This window comes from Electrona antarctica, assembly GCF_951216825.1.
Source record: "Electrona antarctica genome assembly, chromosome: 16".
Classification (NCBI taxonomy): Eukaryota; Metazoa; Chordata; class Actinopteri; order Myctophiformes; family Myctophidae; genus Electrona; species Electrona antarctica.
The window spans coordinates 8,376,729-8,393,894 of record NC_136797.1 but is presented as its reverse complement, the minus strand read 5'-3'; the positions used below and the strand labels follow the sequence as shown (position 1 = coordinate 8,393,894).

General features: G+C 40.5%; 1 protein-coding gene across 2 annotated transcripts; it reads right to left on the bottom strand.

The window, feature by feature from the left end:
- Nucleotides 1-1,170: 1,170 nt before the first annotated feature.
- LOC306939109 (uncharacterized protein) lies at nucleotides 1,171-17,138 on the bottom strand. Of its 2 annotated transcripts, XR_013791836.1 has the most exons (6): nucleotides 16,930-17,138; nucleotides 12,936-13,081; nucleotides 12,598-12,781; nucleotides 3,933-4,078; nucleotides 1,989-3,758; nucleotides 1,171-1,857 (listed from the first exon to the last, which is right to left on the bottom strand). XR_013791836.1 is itself a non-coding variant. In XM_079523608.1 (5 exons), exons 2-5 carry the CDS (start codon nucleotides 12,997-12,999, stop codon nucleotides 2,563-2,565), a joined length of 1,590 nt encoding a protein of 529 aa, XP_079379734.1. In that variant the 5' UTR covers nucleotides 13,000-13,081; nucleotides 16,930-17,138; the 3' UTR covers nucleotides 1,171-2,562. The 2 variants fall into 2 exon arrangements, 1 of the variants encoding a protein (XP_079379734.1); XM_079523608.1 differs by having other exon boundaries at nucleotides 1,171-3,758.
- Between the last annotated feature and the right edge of the window lie 28 nt (nucleotides 17,139-17,166).

Here is a 17,166-nt window from a genome sequence, read left to right as displayed (position 1 = left end):
GCCTATCGCCCAATTGTGTTTAGTCAGCTTCTGGTGTCATATCAGCAACAGCAGTAGGCCTAAGCATCATGACATGCAGCCTAGGATATAGATTTTTCTTATACTGTCTGGTCTAGAGGTTATCTTTATTTAGCAATGATATACAAGTATATCTATAATACATTTTATTGTAAACAATGTAATGCAGACTAAATGCACACAGCTACATTTAATATCTCTGCCAAATACTCCGTGACCCTGACTGAATAACTTATCTTTCGAGAGCGGGAGAGAAAACCAGGAATCCTAACAGCTGTATACTATAAAGTAAAGTTTTCCCTAATCTTGAACATTTCAAACCTTAATGTATTCTCGGAAGGCATTGAGGTTACCCTCATATACAATGACGGTGAGCAGACGATGTTAAACAGAGCAGCAGCAAAATATGAAACCAACATGTAGTCCAGGAAGGAAGTGAGACCAATGTCCATGACATCACTGGCACTTTTAAATACTAAAATATCTAAAAACACCCAGGAAAAGCCCCAGGAAAGTTTTTCTTGTCTCCCAAACATCATTAAAATAAGATCTGGTTGCAAAAGGGGTGAATTGGCCCTTTAATATCTAAGGGTCGCACGACAGACAGACAGACTTTTCTGACTGAGCTTGTAGATCGGCTACCCCCCCAAAAAACAAATCGAGAACGAGAACACTTAGTTTTGAGACTTTTGTATCGCAAAGAATATCTTTAATTCGCAAACGATGGAAAAACATTCAAATATTTTTTGCTCAGTTTATTTTTTTTGCTTGCAAATATATATATGTTTTGCCTGCTGTTATAATTAGTTTCCATTCCAAATCATTTTTGCTACATTTATATTTTTTCTCTCTAAAATCTTTGTTTGGCACAAATGTAAGAAAAGACCATAGCTACGCCACTAGGCTAGTTCAGACTAAATCATTTACATTAAACTAACTGCACCTGTAAGGAGAATGAAACCAGCACACTGTATTTGCTTGCTCAATGAATGAATACTTTTATTAAAGAAGTTACAATATTTTGGTCAAAGACCTCCTTCAGTCATCTTCTGACAAGTGGAAACACCACACTTACACATACAGAGGGTCGACAATGACTAATCCCCCCCCCCCCCTCCCCACCAACACCTGGTGGAGATCACATTTAAATAATGTCCTCAATCACCGTTCATCTATCAATACAATACATTTTCAATTCAAACATCATCAATCAACTCAACATTATAAGACAACAAAACCCACAGGCTTTTATCCTGTATGAGTCCTCATGTGAGTTCATAAATGAGTCATTTGTCCACAGCCTTTACCACAAACTGTACAAGTAAAAGTAGGATAAGAGTACACGATTAACCGATATCCGATCTCCAATTATTTGCAGGGTCATATCTGCCGATACCGATTCCGATATTATACAGAGGAACACAATGGAAACAAGCCTAGGCACTAGGGCTTGGCCCAAAGCCTGTTAAGCTTACAATAATAAAACATGGTTTAGTTTATCACCGTCTTACACTCAGGGGTGAGTTTAGGGAGAGGATGAAAGCCAGGGACAGACATGCACGGAAACAACAGCTAGCTCTAGGTAACAGCTTCCTACACTACAGAACAGAACACATTCCAGGACAGACATTAAAAAATAGAAACATTAAGAGCTGAGAGGTAATTGTGTGCTCAATCTCTGTGGTTAAATTCAGAGGCCTACGGGCTATCATGCCTGTTCAAAGCAGCAGTTACGGTTGCACTACATTCCAGTAACGAGTGCTCATTACTTTGATGTTAACAACGAGGCAATCACGTTCGTGTTGAAAACATATCCTCCGCTCCTCCCCAGTATCACTACTCTAAACTAATTTAGGATGTACAAGAAACCCTCTCTGACTGTTCTTATGTTTGTTTGCCGTTTGACTGCTATTATTATTACGGCTTCTCTCTCTATGCTGCGTGCTCCAGCCTGCAGAGTCGAGAGACACAGCAGTGTGTGAAGGGGGAGGGCTAACAGCTGATGCTCTCAAAGAGACAGGCAGGCTGGCCACTCTGCCAGTAGAAAGCTATTGGCAGAGACTATTGTCATGTTATTATTGCGTGAACAATATTGGTGTTCACGCAATAATACGTTATTTTGAGATCGGACCGATATGGCATAAACAGGCCGATATCGGCCAATAAAAAAATGGCGCTGATTATATTGTGCACCTTTAAGAAGGCTTAAGGCTTTCCCCCTGTATGAGTCCTCATGTGTGCCGTCAGCTGACTACCTTCAACACAGCCTTTACCATAAACTTTACAAATAAAGGGCTTTTCCCCTGTATGAGTCCTCATGTGTGTAGTCAGCTGCGGAGAGGGAAGTCTGGAGCACTCTGGTGGAGCTGTTGCCCCCGCAACCCGACTACGGATAAGCGGTTGAATATGGATGTTATTATTGCGTGAACAATATCGGTGAGAATAATCAGAGTCATTTTGAGATCGGATCGATACGGCATAAACAGGCCGATATCGTCCGATAAAAAAAATGGCGCTGATTATATTGTGCACCTTTAAGTAGGCTTAAGGCTTTCCCCCTGTATGAGTCATCATGTGAGTTCTTAGATGACCAATTTGTCTACAGCCTTTACCACAAACTGTACAAATATAGGGTTTTTCCCCTGTATGAGTCCTCATGTGTACCATCAGCTGACTACTATGAACACAGCCTTTACCACAAACTGTACAAATATAGGGTTTTTCCCCTGTATGGGTCCGCATGTGTGTTGTCAGATCACTACTCTGACCACATCCTTTACCACAAACTGTACAAATATAGGGCTTTTCCCCTGTATGAGTCCTCATGTGTTGTTTTAAATGGTCCACTCTATTAAAGCCTTTGCCACAAACTGTACAAGAAAAAGGCTTTTCCCCTGTATGAGTCATCATGTGTTGTTTTAGCTCACTCGATCGACTACAGCCTATGCCACAAACTGTACAAGGATAGGGCTTTTCCCCTGTATGAGTCATTATGTGTTTTTTTAGATCACCACTGCTACTACAGCCTAACCCACACTCTGTACAAGAATATGGCCTTTCCCCTGTGTGCATCCTCATGTGAATTTTTAGTTCACCGTGCTGAACACAGCCTTTACCACAAACTTTGCAAGTAAATGGCTTTTCCCCAGTATGAGTCCTTATGTGAGTTTTTAGATCACCCTCTTGCCTCCAGCATTTACCACAGACTGCACAACTAAAGGGTTTTTCCCCTGTATGAATCATTGTGTGCGTCTTCAGGTGTTCCTTTCGAGTAAACATTTTCCCACACTCTGTACAACTAAAGCCTTTGTACCCTGTATGAGTCATCATATGTTGTTTTAGCACAAACTTCCGACTAAAGCATTTGCCACAAACTGTACAAGGAAAGGGCTTTTCGCCTGTATGAGTCATTAAGTGTTGTTTAAGCTGTCTACTACTACAACAGCCTATCCCACAAACTGCACAACTAAAGGGTCTTACCCCGGTATGAATCATTGTGTGCAATGTCAACTCCATCTTTTGATTAAACATTTTGCCACAATCTGTACAAGTAACCCTTTTCTTTCCTGTGAGACTTCTCCTGTGGTGGGTTTCTTTGGCCTCCTCCAAATCATCACTGTCCACTGAGAGGGGAGGAGAGAGGAGCTGGTCATCACAATTCAGCTGTGATGTTCCGCAGTCCTCAACATCAGCTTGTTGTGCAGTGAAACCATCCTTACACACAGGGAGGAGCAGCAAGTCTGAGAAGAGAGGGGGGAGAGAGGGTCATCACATTTGTGTGTGTGTGTGTGTGTGTGTGTGTGTGTGTGTGTGTGTGTGTGTGTGTGTGTGTGTGTGTGTGTGTGTGTGTGTGTGTGTGTGTGTGTGTGTGCATGCGCCAAGACTGTCACCACTGTAAATAAAACCATACATACCTAGCTGGTACAACTTTACAACAGGTTGCATTCGTGCATCAAACTGTCCACATCCCTCGTCCATCTCTGACTGTTCCTCTGACAACGTTGAATATCCTTCAGAGGCCTTCTCTCTTGATACTGTAGACCCCTCTCCCTTTGGTGGTCTGTCGAAATCACCAGTAGAAACAACTTTTAGCTTTCTTTCAGTGGGTGTGTCTCGATTTGCCTCATATACGATTCAATTCTCAATTTTAAGGTCACGATTCAATTTAAGCACTATATTATTATTAATTGTTAGGTAACTGAGTCTTGATTTCAATAAGTAACTTGTATTTGAATAATAACAGTTTACCGTAATCAATTCTACATGGTTCAGACCTTCAGCAACTGTCTCTTGCCTTCATGTTCTCAATCTTCACATACATCACAGGCAACATACTTGTGCTTGATTGTGCCCAATCAATGCCACACCCCTTGCCAGTTCCAACAGCTCGTACATACACTAGAATACATTTTGTTAAATATCCACTTAAACATAGCCCGGTAAACCCGGATAGCCCGGATTTAACTTAAAGAGTTGTCTCTGTACCTGTTCCACTGTCTTTCTATACACCAAAGGCCTTTGCCAAAAATAGCTGATCTAACCGATTCGATTTATAAAGAGGAAAACAATAGAAACAAACCTATCAATTAATAAATACTAGTCCTTCAAATATATGAGCACCATTAATGTACAGTGTGGGTAATGCGATGTATACATCATATTATTGATGTAGGCCTATGTATCTGGAGGTGTCTGGTGTCAGAGGCACTTGCCTGTCGGGGAAGTAGTACAGGTAGTAAAGGTGCAATTCTGGGGATATTGCAAAGTGTGGTTGGCTCGAAGCCACAGATGCCTTTGGATATATATGGATGAAAATGGAATTGCTTTTGGCTCTCTGTTGATTCAACCACCCTCGACATGTGATTAAAATTTGGGGTGGATTTGACATTCCGTTCGTGATTTGTGGCATTTTTTGTAAAATAGGCCCCTCCCTCTAACTTTGGATGCTGATTACGGCCGTTTCTGCCTATGGTGTTTTCATTGGATAGGTCCATAGATAATGTGTACCGATTTTTGTGAGATTTGGACAAAATCTGTAGGTGGAAGAGCAAAAAGTGTGCAAAATAATAATAATGAATTGCATTTTTATAGCGCTTTTCCAAGTGCTCAAAGCGCTTTACAATGGTTCATTCATTCATACATTGGGAGTTGAAAATGACATTTACGATCTAGTACGGTTTAATAGTTATACGGCAAAATATAAAGTGGGATGTTATAGCGCCACCATGAGGACGACTGATGTAATTATTTATTACATTAATTTTTATAATTATTATGAACCCCTCAAAGTGGTGTAACCCTTACGGTTTCTGAAAGAAGAATACTTGAATGTGAGTTTTCACATTTGCTATTGTAAGTCTATGGAGAAAATGTATTTACTAATCTAACTTATAATTTAAGTTAAGTCTAGGTGCGTTCAGAAATGCGCACCGGGAGCACACTCGCCTATTACTTTGTATTGGCTGTGCCTCAGTGTGCCTCTATCATTCCGAACGCACCCTCAGGGGCCATCCAGACGAGGACGTATTTTGAGCTACCAGGGCAAGTATTTAGCCGATCTGCCCTTTTGCCACACGGAGACGGCGTTTTGGGGGACCTAAACGGCTAATTTTGAAACTACCTTCCAGAGTGGGAAAGTTTGGAGACGCGACTTTCTCGTCTCTGTGTGTATAGCAAATGCTGCCTAATTTGCTGAAACGGTGATGTCATAGTCCCCTCGACCCCTCCAAACTAACTAGTGTTAATGGTTTATTTCACCATAACCACTTACATATAAGTTTTACAGCTATTTTATATTTGCACATAATGTCTATAAATCTCTTCTCCAAAAATAGCCGATCTGCAGCCTGCATGCATGAGCTTGTAAAGGAGCTATTTTTGGAGAACAGATGTAAATTATGGTGATTACCAATCTGGAAAGACAAGAAAAAAACGGATGATCTTCTACATTATTGTTACTATTAAATGGTGTAGTGTAGAATAGATTAGTATATAGGCTATACAAGATAGGCAGCACAGCCACATGCACAGCATGCATGGACCTCATCTCTCCTGTGGAAGGCCTCTAAGTATGTCTGTCTGAAGAACTGTCACCACTCCTCACTGGCCAGGCCATTGCCTCTGCATTTTCACACAGACATTTACCATTACCGGGGCTAAGCCCCCTCAACCTGACCTCTTTGAGACTGCTATCGTCTTTCTTGAGGTGATAATGGCTAATGGATAATGGCCATGGGCCATAGTTTCAAGGCAATTCAGACATTAACCTAACAATAGACCTGCCAATGAATTCTAATGACGTGTGCTATTCTCCATAATGCAGACCATATAAGTTACCTTATAAGTTAATGGCAAGGTGCTACCTAGGTGCAACTTCCCATTGGCAGCCCATTCATCCAAACAGAAAAGTCCTATATCTGATTGTATTAAACAACGTCAAACTCACCAACATTGCAGCTGTGCGAAAAACTTGAATTATTCTCTTTCTATCCTCAAAATCCACTGTAGACATGTTATGAGTTTCTTTCTGTCCTTGCAGGTGATTCTTTTTCTAAGTGTTGCAGTTTGGAAGTGCTCGTTAGATATCACTCGACAGCCCTGCATAGCACCTGTTTTGAATGTGCACATAATGTAGGAGGCAGCAGGACATTGCTTTACTGAAAACGAGTACGCTGGTGGCAAGATGGCCGCGGTCTGCAAATGGTCAAAAGGCACACTAGCTATTTCATATAGGCTATTCTACAAACTGTGTACAACAACTGCAATTCAAGGTAACATTCGTTCTTGCATTGAAGATGAGACCACGACTCCAGATTTAACAACGCAATAGTTGTATGAAATAAAAAATAACAACACTTAGGGCTATACCTATCTTGCGCCACCCCTTAACCTCTATCCCTAAACTAATTTGCCATTTTTTACTAAAACTTTTAAAATAGTTCAAATAGCCGATCTACAAGCCCACAGTGTCTCTATGTAGATCGGCTAGTTGAACTATTTTAATGTGTTTTTCAAAATAGTAAAACAATGGCAAATACGTTCAGGGAAAAGGGATAGGGGTGGCGCAAGATGGAGCCCCTAGTGTGCCCCCTCAAAAATTACGACTGCCCCTTATTCGTTTCATCCTGGACATCCTGGCCATAGTTTCAAGGCAATTCAGACATTAACCTAACAATAGACCTGCCAATGAATTCTAATGACGTGTGCTATTCTCCATAATGCAGACCATATAAGTTACCTTATAAGTTAATGGCAAGGTGCTACCTAGGTGCAACTTCCCATTGGCAGCCCATTCATCCAAACAGAAAAGTCCTATATCTGATTGTATTAAACAACGTCAAACTCACCAACATTGCAGCTGTGCAAAAAACTTGAATTATTCTCTTTCTATCCTCAAAATCCACTGTAGACATGTTATGAGTTTCTTTCTGTCCTTGCAGGTGATTCTTTTTCTAAGTGTTGCAGTTTGGAAGTGCTCGTTAGATATCACTCGACAGCCCTGCATAGCACCTGTTTTGAATGTGCACATAATGTAGGAGGCAGCAGGACATTGCTTTACTGAAAACGAGTACGCTGGTGGCAAGATGGCCGCGGTCTGCAAATGGTCAAAAGGCACACTAGCTATTTCATATAGGCTATTCTACAAACTGTGTACAACAACTGCAATTCAAGGTAACATTCGTTCTTGCATTGAAGATGAGACCACGACTCCAGATTTAACGCAATAGTTGTATGAAATAAAAAATAACAACACTTAGGGCTATACCTATCTTGCGCCACCCCTTAACCTCTATCCCTAAACTAATTTGCCATTTTTTACTAAAACTTTTAAAATAGTTCAAATAGCCGATCTACAAGCCCACAGTGTCTCTATGTAGATCGGCTAGTTGAACTATTTTAATGTGTTTTTCAAAATAGTAAAACAATGGCAAATACGTTCAGGGAAAAGGGATAGGGGTGGCGCAAGATGGAGCCCCTAGTGTGCCCCCTCAAAAATTACGACTGCCCCTTATTCGTTTCATCCTGGACTCTTGTGTAAAATGAAACCCTCTCCCAAGAGTAAAATTATTGTTAAACATCTGCATTCCTACTTAATTTACAAGAAGTCTAGACTAGAGAATGTAGAAGAGTTCTTATTTGATCAACCATGCCAGCATGCCTGTTTTCTCTCCTAATTGTACCAACATCAAGCATGAAATTGTGGACAAAATCTTATCCAAGAGTCAACAATGCTACGTTGTAGCCATTAGCCAAGCGACTGGGTCGGGACCCATTTGTGGGTATCCCTTAACGACTTAATCCCTATATTTGTCGTTGTCAATTATAAGTTTTTCTTAAATTAAAACCATAATGATTTTTTATTTCAAATCATGAAAAATCAAAAAATTCCATAAATTAGAAAACAAATGTTTTTCTTTAACAGAAACAAACACAGAAGTACATTTCTAAGAGGATAAACTCAAGAAAGCCTATGGCTCGTTTCCATTGGGGTCCTTCTTGTAGGCTACTCAAGTTTAAGAAGTAGTGGAAATAGCAGCCCGTCTATACAAGGGTATTTTCACTCGCTTCATGGGGGTGGGAAATTTGTCTTTTTGATTGATTGATTTATCAAAAGTTTGCAGAATTACAGTAGGCCTACATTTCAAGTACAACTCAATACAATAACTGTTAACTGTGAGTGGACGACACCATAACGCATTACACTTGTTTACAATAGGGCCCACCGTTTTCAATCCATCAAAACATTTAGAGACGTACGAATATACACATCTATATAGTCAGAACAGGAAATCATCATAGAGGAGGTAAAAGGGAAAATAAACATACAGTGAGGGGCCTATATATGCCTATATGCTTTTTCTTGGGTTTAAATATTATTAGCAGACCTGGTATTGAACTCTGCGTTGTTTAAATTCAAGTTAAAACGTTTTGGAACCAGCTGCCTGCACTTGTTCTACGCTTATCTACAAGGCACACAATTCAATTCAAAGGGCTTTATTGGCATGAGAAAACATACGTTTACATTGCCAAAGCAGATTGCCACACCAAATTTAGGGTCGGGTCGGGACAAAACGGTTTTTAAGGTCAACCACACCAATGCATTAGTGTAGTTTACGTTAAAAAACGCTCGTGTTCAATTCATTCAACGTGATGCAAAAATGTGTTTAACAAACCTATCCTCCTGCAGTGTGTAGAATAGATCAGGGTCCAGCTGTTTGTTTCTCGGGTAGTAGCCTAGGAAATCTTATCTCTGGAGAGTGGAGAGTCGTGCTCGTGAACTCTGCATGCATGCGCTCCAACACAAACTAAAGTATGCTTCACGCAACAAAGGACCAACACGCACAACAGCTTACATCTCCCCTTTCACTAGGTGAGGCTTCCCTCCCCATCCTCTCCCCTCCCCCAACACCACAAAGCACACTCTCACCAACGCAAGGTTGCCGCCTCTGATTGGCCGATTACAGCACACAAGCACAAGCACAAGCACACACACACACACACACACACACACACACACACACACACAGTGTAATGCAGATTAAATGCACACAGCTACATTTAATATCTCTGCCAAATCATACTTCGTGACCCTGATCTTGAATTTATATACACACACACGCACACGCGCGCACACACACACACACACACACACACACACACACACACACACACACACACGACAAATATCGTGGCTACTCAACATAAACATTTCAAACCTTAATTTATGCTCGGAAGGCGTTGATGTTACCCTCATATACAATGACGGTGAGCAGACGATATTAAACAGAGCAGCAGCAAAATATGAAACCAACATGTAGTCCAGGAAGGAAGTGAGACCAATGTCCATGACATCACTGGCACTTTTAAATACTAAAATATCTAAAAACACCCAGGAAAAGCCCCAGGAAAGTTTTTCTTGTCTCCCAAACATCATTAAAATAAGATCTGGTTGCAAAAGGGGTGAATTGGCCCTTTAATATCTAAGGGTTGCACGACAGACAGACAGACAGACTTTTCTGACTGAGCTTGTAGATCGGCTACCCCCCCAAAAGACAAATCGAGAACGAGAACACTTAGTTTTGAGACTTTTGTATCGCAAAGAATATCTTTAATTCGCAAACGATGGAAAAACATTCAAATATTTTTTGCTCAGTTTATTTTTTTTGCTTGCAAATATATATATGTTTTGCCTGCTGTTATAATTAGTTTTCATTCCAAATCATTTTTGCTACATTTATATAGCATATAATATAAATATATTCTCTCTAAAATCTTTGTTTGGCACAAATGTAAGAAAAGACCATAGCTACGCCACTAGGCTAGTTCAGACTAAATAATTTACATTAAACTAACTGCACCTGTAAGGAGAATGAAACCAGCACACTGTATTTGCTTGCTCAATGAATGAATACTTTTATTAAAGAAGTTACAATATTTTGGTCAAAGACCTCCTTCAGGCATCTTCTGACAAGTGGAAACACCACACTTACACATACAGAGGGGTCGACAATGACTAATCCCCCCCCCCCCCCTCCCCCCCCCCAACACCTGGTGGAGATCACATTTAAATAATGTCCTCAATCACCGTTCAACTATCAATACAATACATTTTCAATTCAAACATCATCAATCAACTCAACATTAGAAGACAAAAAAATCACAGGCTTTTATCCTGTATGAGTCCTCATGTGAGTTCATAAATTAGTCATTTGTCCACAGCCTTTACCACAAACTGTACAAGTAAAAGTAGGATAAGAGTTCACGATTATGAAATTATAACCGATATCCGATCTCCAATTATTTGCAGGGTCATATCTGCCGATACCGATTCCGATATTATACAGACACAGAACACAATGGAAACAAGCCTAGGCCCTAGGGCTTGGCCCAAAGCCTGTTAAGCTTACTATAATAAAACATGGTTTAGTTTATCACCGTCTTACACTCAGGGGTGAGTTTAGGGAGAGGATGAAAGCCAGGGACAGACATGCACGGAAACAACAGCTAGCTCTAGGTAACAGCTTCCTACACTACAGAACAGAACACATTCCAGGACAGACATTAAAAATAGAAACATATATAAATTCAGAGGCCTACGGGCTATCATGCCTGTTCAAAGCAGCAGTTACGGTTGCACTACATTCCAGTAACGAGTGGTCGTTACTTTGATGTTAACAACGAGGCAATCACGTTCGTGTTGAAAACATATCCTCCGCTCCTCCCCAGTATCACTACTCTAAACTAATTTAGGATGTACAAGAAACCCTCTGACTGTTCTTATGTTTGTTTGCCGTTTGACTAGTACTGCTATTATTATTATTACGGCTTCTCTCTCTATGCTGCGTGCTCAAGCCTGCAGAGTCGAGAGACACAGCAGTGTGTGAAGGGCTAACAGCTGATGCTCTCAAAGAGACAGGCAGGCTGGCCGCTCTGCCAGTAGAAAGCTATTGACGGTCATGTTATTATTGCGTGAACAATATCGGTGTTCACGCAATAATACGTTATTTTGAGATCGGACTGATGCGGCATAAACTGGCGCTGATTATATTGTGCACCTTTAAGAAGGCTTAAGGCTTTCCCCCTGTATGAGTCCTCATGTGTACCGTCAGCTGACCACTACTAACACAGCCTTTACCACACACTTTACAAATATAGGGTTTTTCCCCTGTATGAGTCCTCATGTGTATCGTCAGCTGACTACTCTGACCACATCCTTTACCACAAACTTTACAAATAAAGGGCTTTTCCCCTGTATGAGTCATCATGTGTATCTTCAGATGACTACTTTCAACACAGCCTTTACCACACACATTACAAATATAGGGTTTTTCCCCTGTATGAGTCATCATGTGTATCTTCAGATGACTACTTTCAACACAGCCTTTACCACACACATTACAAATATAGGGCTTTTCCCCTGTATGAGTCCTCATGTGCATCGTCAGCTGACTACTACTAACACAGCCTTTACCACAAACTTTACAAATAAAGGGCTTTTCCCCTGTATGAGTCCTCATGTGTATCGTCAGCTGACCACTACTAACACAGCCTTTACCACAAACTTTACAAATAAAGGGCTTTTCCCCTGTGTGCTTCCTCATGTGAACTTTTAGTTCACCGTGATGAACACAGCCTTTACCACAAACTTTGCAAGTAAAGGGCTTTTCCCCAGTATGAGTCCTTATGTGTTTTTTTAGATCACCCTCTTGCCTCCAGCATTTACCACAAACTGCACAACTAAAGGGTTTTTCCCCCGTATGAATCATTGTGTGCAGGTTCAGGTGTTCCTTTCGAGTAAACATTTTCCCACACTCTGTGCAACTAAAGCCTTTGTACCCTGTATGAGTCATCATGTGTTGTTTTAGCACAAACTTCCGACTAAAGCATTTGCCACAAACTGTACAAGGAAAGGGCTTTTCCCCTGTATGAGTCATTAAGTGGTGTTTAAGCTGACCACTACCAAAACAGCCTAAGCCACACACTGTACAAGTAAAGGGTCTTTCCCCGGTATGAATCATTGTGTGCAATGTCAACTGATTCTTTTGATTAAACATTTTGCCACAATCTGTACAAGTAAACCTTTTCTTTCCTGTGTGACTCCTCGTGGAGTGGGTTTGTTTGGCCTGCTCCCAATCATCACTGTCCACTGAGAGGGGAGGAGAGAGGAGCTGGTCATCACAATTCAGCTGTGATGTTCCACAGTCCTCAACATCAGGTTGTTGTGCAGTGAAACCATCCTTACACACAGGGAGGTGCAGCAAGTCTGAGAAGAGAGGGGGGGGAGAGGGTCACATTGTGTGTGTGTGTGTGTGTGTGTGTGTGTGTGTGTGTGTGTGTGTGTGTGTGTGTGTGTGTGTGTGTGTGTGTGTGTGTGTGTGTGACAAGACTGTCACCACTGTAAATAAAACCATACATACCTAGCTGGTACAACTTTACAACAGGTTGCATCCGTGCATCAAACTGTCCACATCCCTCGTCCATCTCTGACCGTTCCTCTGACAACGTTGAATATCCTTCGGAGGCCTTCTCTCTTGATACTGTAGACCCCTCTCCCTTTGGTGGTCTATGGAAATGACCAGTAGAAACAACTTTTAGTTTTCATTCAGTGGGGGTGTCTCGATTTGCCTCATATACGATTAAATTCTCAATTTTAAGGTCACGATTCAATTTAAGCACTATATTATTATTAATTGTTAGGTAACCGAGTCTTGATTTCAATAAGTCAATAAGTTGTATTTGAATAATAACAGTTTACAGTAATCAATTCTACGTGGTTCAGACCTTCAGCAACTGTTCTCAATCTTCACATACATAACATGCAACACACTTGCACGTGCTCAAATGCGATCTGGCCCTTATTTGAAAACTAAAAGATGTGTCCCAATCAATGACACAAACCTTGCCAGTTCAATTACAATTTACAATTTAGGCATTTAGCAGACGCTCTTAATCCAGAGCGATTTACATTAAAGGGTAAGACCACTTTTGTAGAGGTTTGGGTTGTGTAGTTACCTTGCCATGATGTAACTCCAAATGTGGACAAGAAATCAAAAATAATTTCTCCAGTGATTAGAAATTGATAATTCAAAATATGCTCCTCATTGACTTACATTGTACGCTGAAACAGCTCTCAAAGTCACTCTTTTAGTACGTAAACAAACACAAACAAAGTTGTTTCAGACAATATAGAGCAACACCAAAACTCATGTGGTTTTATTTCTTCATAAAAATGGTAACTTCCTGTTGATTTTACTATATGAAGATCTGGATCCGGATCCATGGATCCAGTCCGGGTTTTCTTCTGAATAAAAATGGACAAATCAACAGGAAGTTAACATTTTTATGAAGAAATAAAACCACATGAGTTTTGGTGTTGCTCTATATTGTATGAAACAACTTTGTTTGTGTTTGTTTACGTACTAAAAGAGTGACTTTGAGAGCTGTTTCAGCGTACAATGTAAGTCAATGAGGAGCATATTTTGAATTATCAATTTCTAATCACTGGAGAAATTATTTTTGATTTCTTGTCCACATTTGGAGTTACATCATGGCAAGGTAACTACACAACCCAAACCTCTACAAAAGTGGTCTTACCCTTTAAGCAAGAACAAAAAGCATGGGAATACATCACATATATAAACAGTTCGTACTGTACAGCTCGTACAGTACATACACTAGAATACATTTAGTTAAATATCCACTTAAACATAGCCCGGATAGCCTTTGCCAAAAATAGCTGATCTAACCGATTCGATTCATAAAGAGGAAAACAATAGAAAAAACCTATCAATTAATAAATACTAGTCCTTCAAATATATGAGCACCAAATAATGTACAGTGTGGGTAATGCGATATATACATCATATTATTGATGTAGGCCTATGTATCTGGAGGTGTCTGGTGTCAGAGGCACTTGCCTGTCGGGGAAATAGTACAGGTAGTAAAGGTGCAATTCTGGGGATATTGCAAAGTGTGGTTGGCTCGAAGCCACAGATGCCTTTGGATATATATGGATGAAAATGGAAGAGCAAAAAGTGTGCAAAATGACATTTACGACCTAGTACGGTTCAATAGTTATATGGCAAAATGTAAAGTGGGATGTTATAGCGCCACCATGAGGACGACTGATGTAATTATTTATTACATTAATTTTATATAATAATTATTATGAACCTCCCCTCGAAGTGGTGTAACCCTTACGGTTTCTGAAAGAAGAATACTGTAAGTCTATGGAGAAAATGTATTCACTAATCTAACTTATAATTTAAGTTAAATCTAGGTGCGTTCAGAAATGCGCACCGGGAGCACACTCTATTACTTTGTATTGGCTGTGCCTCAGTGTGCCTCTATCATTCTGAACGCACCCTAAGTATGTCTGTCTGAAGAACTGTCCTCACTGGCCAGGCCATTGCCTCTGCATTTTCACACAGACATTTACCATTACCGTATGAAGGTCTTAACGATCCCCTTTCTCACTTTATCAAACTGTATAGCCCCACAGGGGGCTAAGCCCCCTCAACCTGACCTCTTTGAGACTGCTATCGTCTTTCTTGATGTGATAATGGCTAATGGATAATGGCCATGGGCCATAGTTTCAAGGCAATTCATACATTAACCTAACAATAGACCTGCCAATGAATTCTAATGACGTGTGCTATTCTTCATATGCAGACCGCGGCCATCTTACCATATAAGTTAATGGCAAGGTGCTACCTAGGTGCAACTTCCCATTGGCAGCCCATTCATCCAAACAGAAAAGTCCTAACTCACCAACATTGCAGCTGTGCGAAAAGTGCGAATTATTATCTTTCTATCCTCAAATTCCACTGTAGACATGTTGTGAGTTGCTTTCTGTCCTTGCAGGTGATTCTTTTTCTAAGTGTTGCAGTTTGGAAGTGCTCGTTAGATATCACTCGACAGCCCTGCGTAGCACCTGTTTTTAATATGCACATAATGCAGGAGGCAGCAGGACGTTGACGAGTACGCTGATGGGAAGATGGCCGCAGTCTGCAAATGGTCAATAGGCACACTAGCTATTTCATATAGGCTATTCTACAAACTGGTGTCTACTGTCTACAACTGCAATTCAAGGTAACATTCGTTCTTGCATTGAAGATGAGACCACGACTCCAGATTTAACAACGCAATAGTTGTATGAAATAAAAAATAGCAACACTTATGACTATACCTATCTTGCGCCACCCCTTAACCCTTATCCCTAAACTAATTTGCCATTTTTTACTATAGTTCAAATAGCCGATCTACAAGCTCACAATGTCTCTATGTAGATCGGCTAGTTGAACTATGTGTTTTTCAAAATAGTAAAAAAAAAAAGTCAAATACGGAAAAGGGATAGGGGTGGCGCAAGATGGAGCCCCTAGTGTGCCCCCTCGAAATTTTCGACTGCCCCTTAGTCGTTTCATCCTGGACTCTTGTGTAAAATGAAACCCTCTCCCAAGAGTAACATTATTGTTAAACATCTGCATTCCTAATTTACAAGAAGTCTAGACTGGAGAATGTAGAAGAGTTCTTATTTGATCAACCATGCCTGTTTTCTCTCCTAATGGTACCAACATCAAGCATGAAATTGTGGACAAAATCTTATCCAAGAGTCAACAATGCTACGTTGTAGCCAAGCGACTGGGTCGGGACCCATTTGTGGGTATCCCTTAATGACTTAATCCCTATATTTGTTGTTGTCAATTATACGCTTTTCATAAATTTAAACCATGATGATTTAAAAAGAAATCATGAAAAAGAAAAAGAAATAAAAGAAATTCCATAAATTAGAAAACAAATGTTTTTCTTTAACAGAAACAAACAGAAGTACATTTCTAAGCCTATGGCTTGTTTCCATTGGCGTCCTTATACTCAAGTTTAAGAAGTAGTGAAAATAGCAGCCCATCTACAAGGGTATTTTCACTCGCTTCATGGGGTGGGAAATGTGTCGTTTTGATTGATTGATTTATTAAAAGTTTGCAGAATTACAGTAGGCCTACATTTCAAGTACATCTCAATACAATAACTGTTAACTGTGAGTGGACGACGCCATGAAGCATTACACTTGTTTACAATAGGGCCCGCCATTTTAAATTCATCAAAACATTTAGAGACGTACGAATATACACATATATAGTATATATATAGTAATTATATATAGTCAAAACAGGAAATCATACTAGGTAAAAAGGTTAAAACGTTTTGGAACCAGCTGCCTGCACTTGTTCTACGTGGCTTATCTACAAGGCACACACCCGGGTCGGGACAAAACGTTTTTTAAGGTCAACCACTGCATTGGTAGTGGTTTACTTTAAAAACGCTTTGTTCCGACCCGACCCTTTGGTGTGACTTGACTCTAGTCTTACCTCGTGTTCAATTCATTCAACGCGATGCAAAATGTGTTTAACAAACCTGTCCTCCTGCAGTGTGTAGAATAGATTAGTGTCCAGCTGTTTGTTTCTCGGGGATTTTCTAGTAGCCTAGGAAATCTTATCTCTGGAGAGTGGAGACGTACGTGGTCGTAAACTCCAGCTCCAACACAAACTAAAGTAAGCTTCACGCAACAAAGGACCAAAACGCACAACAACAGCTACAGCTCCCCTTTCACTAACCTCGGGTCTAGGCGAGGCTTCCCTCCCCCATCCTCTC

Excerpts from the sequence above, each read along its gene's own strand:
- LOC306939109 (XM_079523608.1), bottom strand. The coding sequence starts at position 12,999 with ATGGACGAGGGATGTGGACAGTTTGATGCACGGATGCAACCTGTTGTA. Across the intron at positions 12,782-12,935 it reads TGTAAAGTTGTACCAGCTAG|ACTTGCTGCACCTCCCTGTG; the intron begins GTATGTATGGTT and ends CTCTCTTCTCAG. Across the intron at positions 3,759-3,932 it reads TGTAAAGTTGTACCAGCTAG|ACTTGCTGCTCCTCCCTGTG; the intron begins GTATGTATGGTT and ends CTCTCTTCTCAG.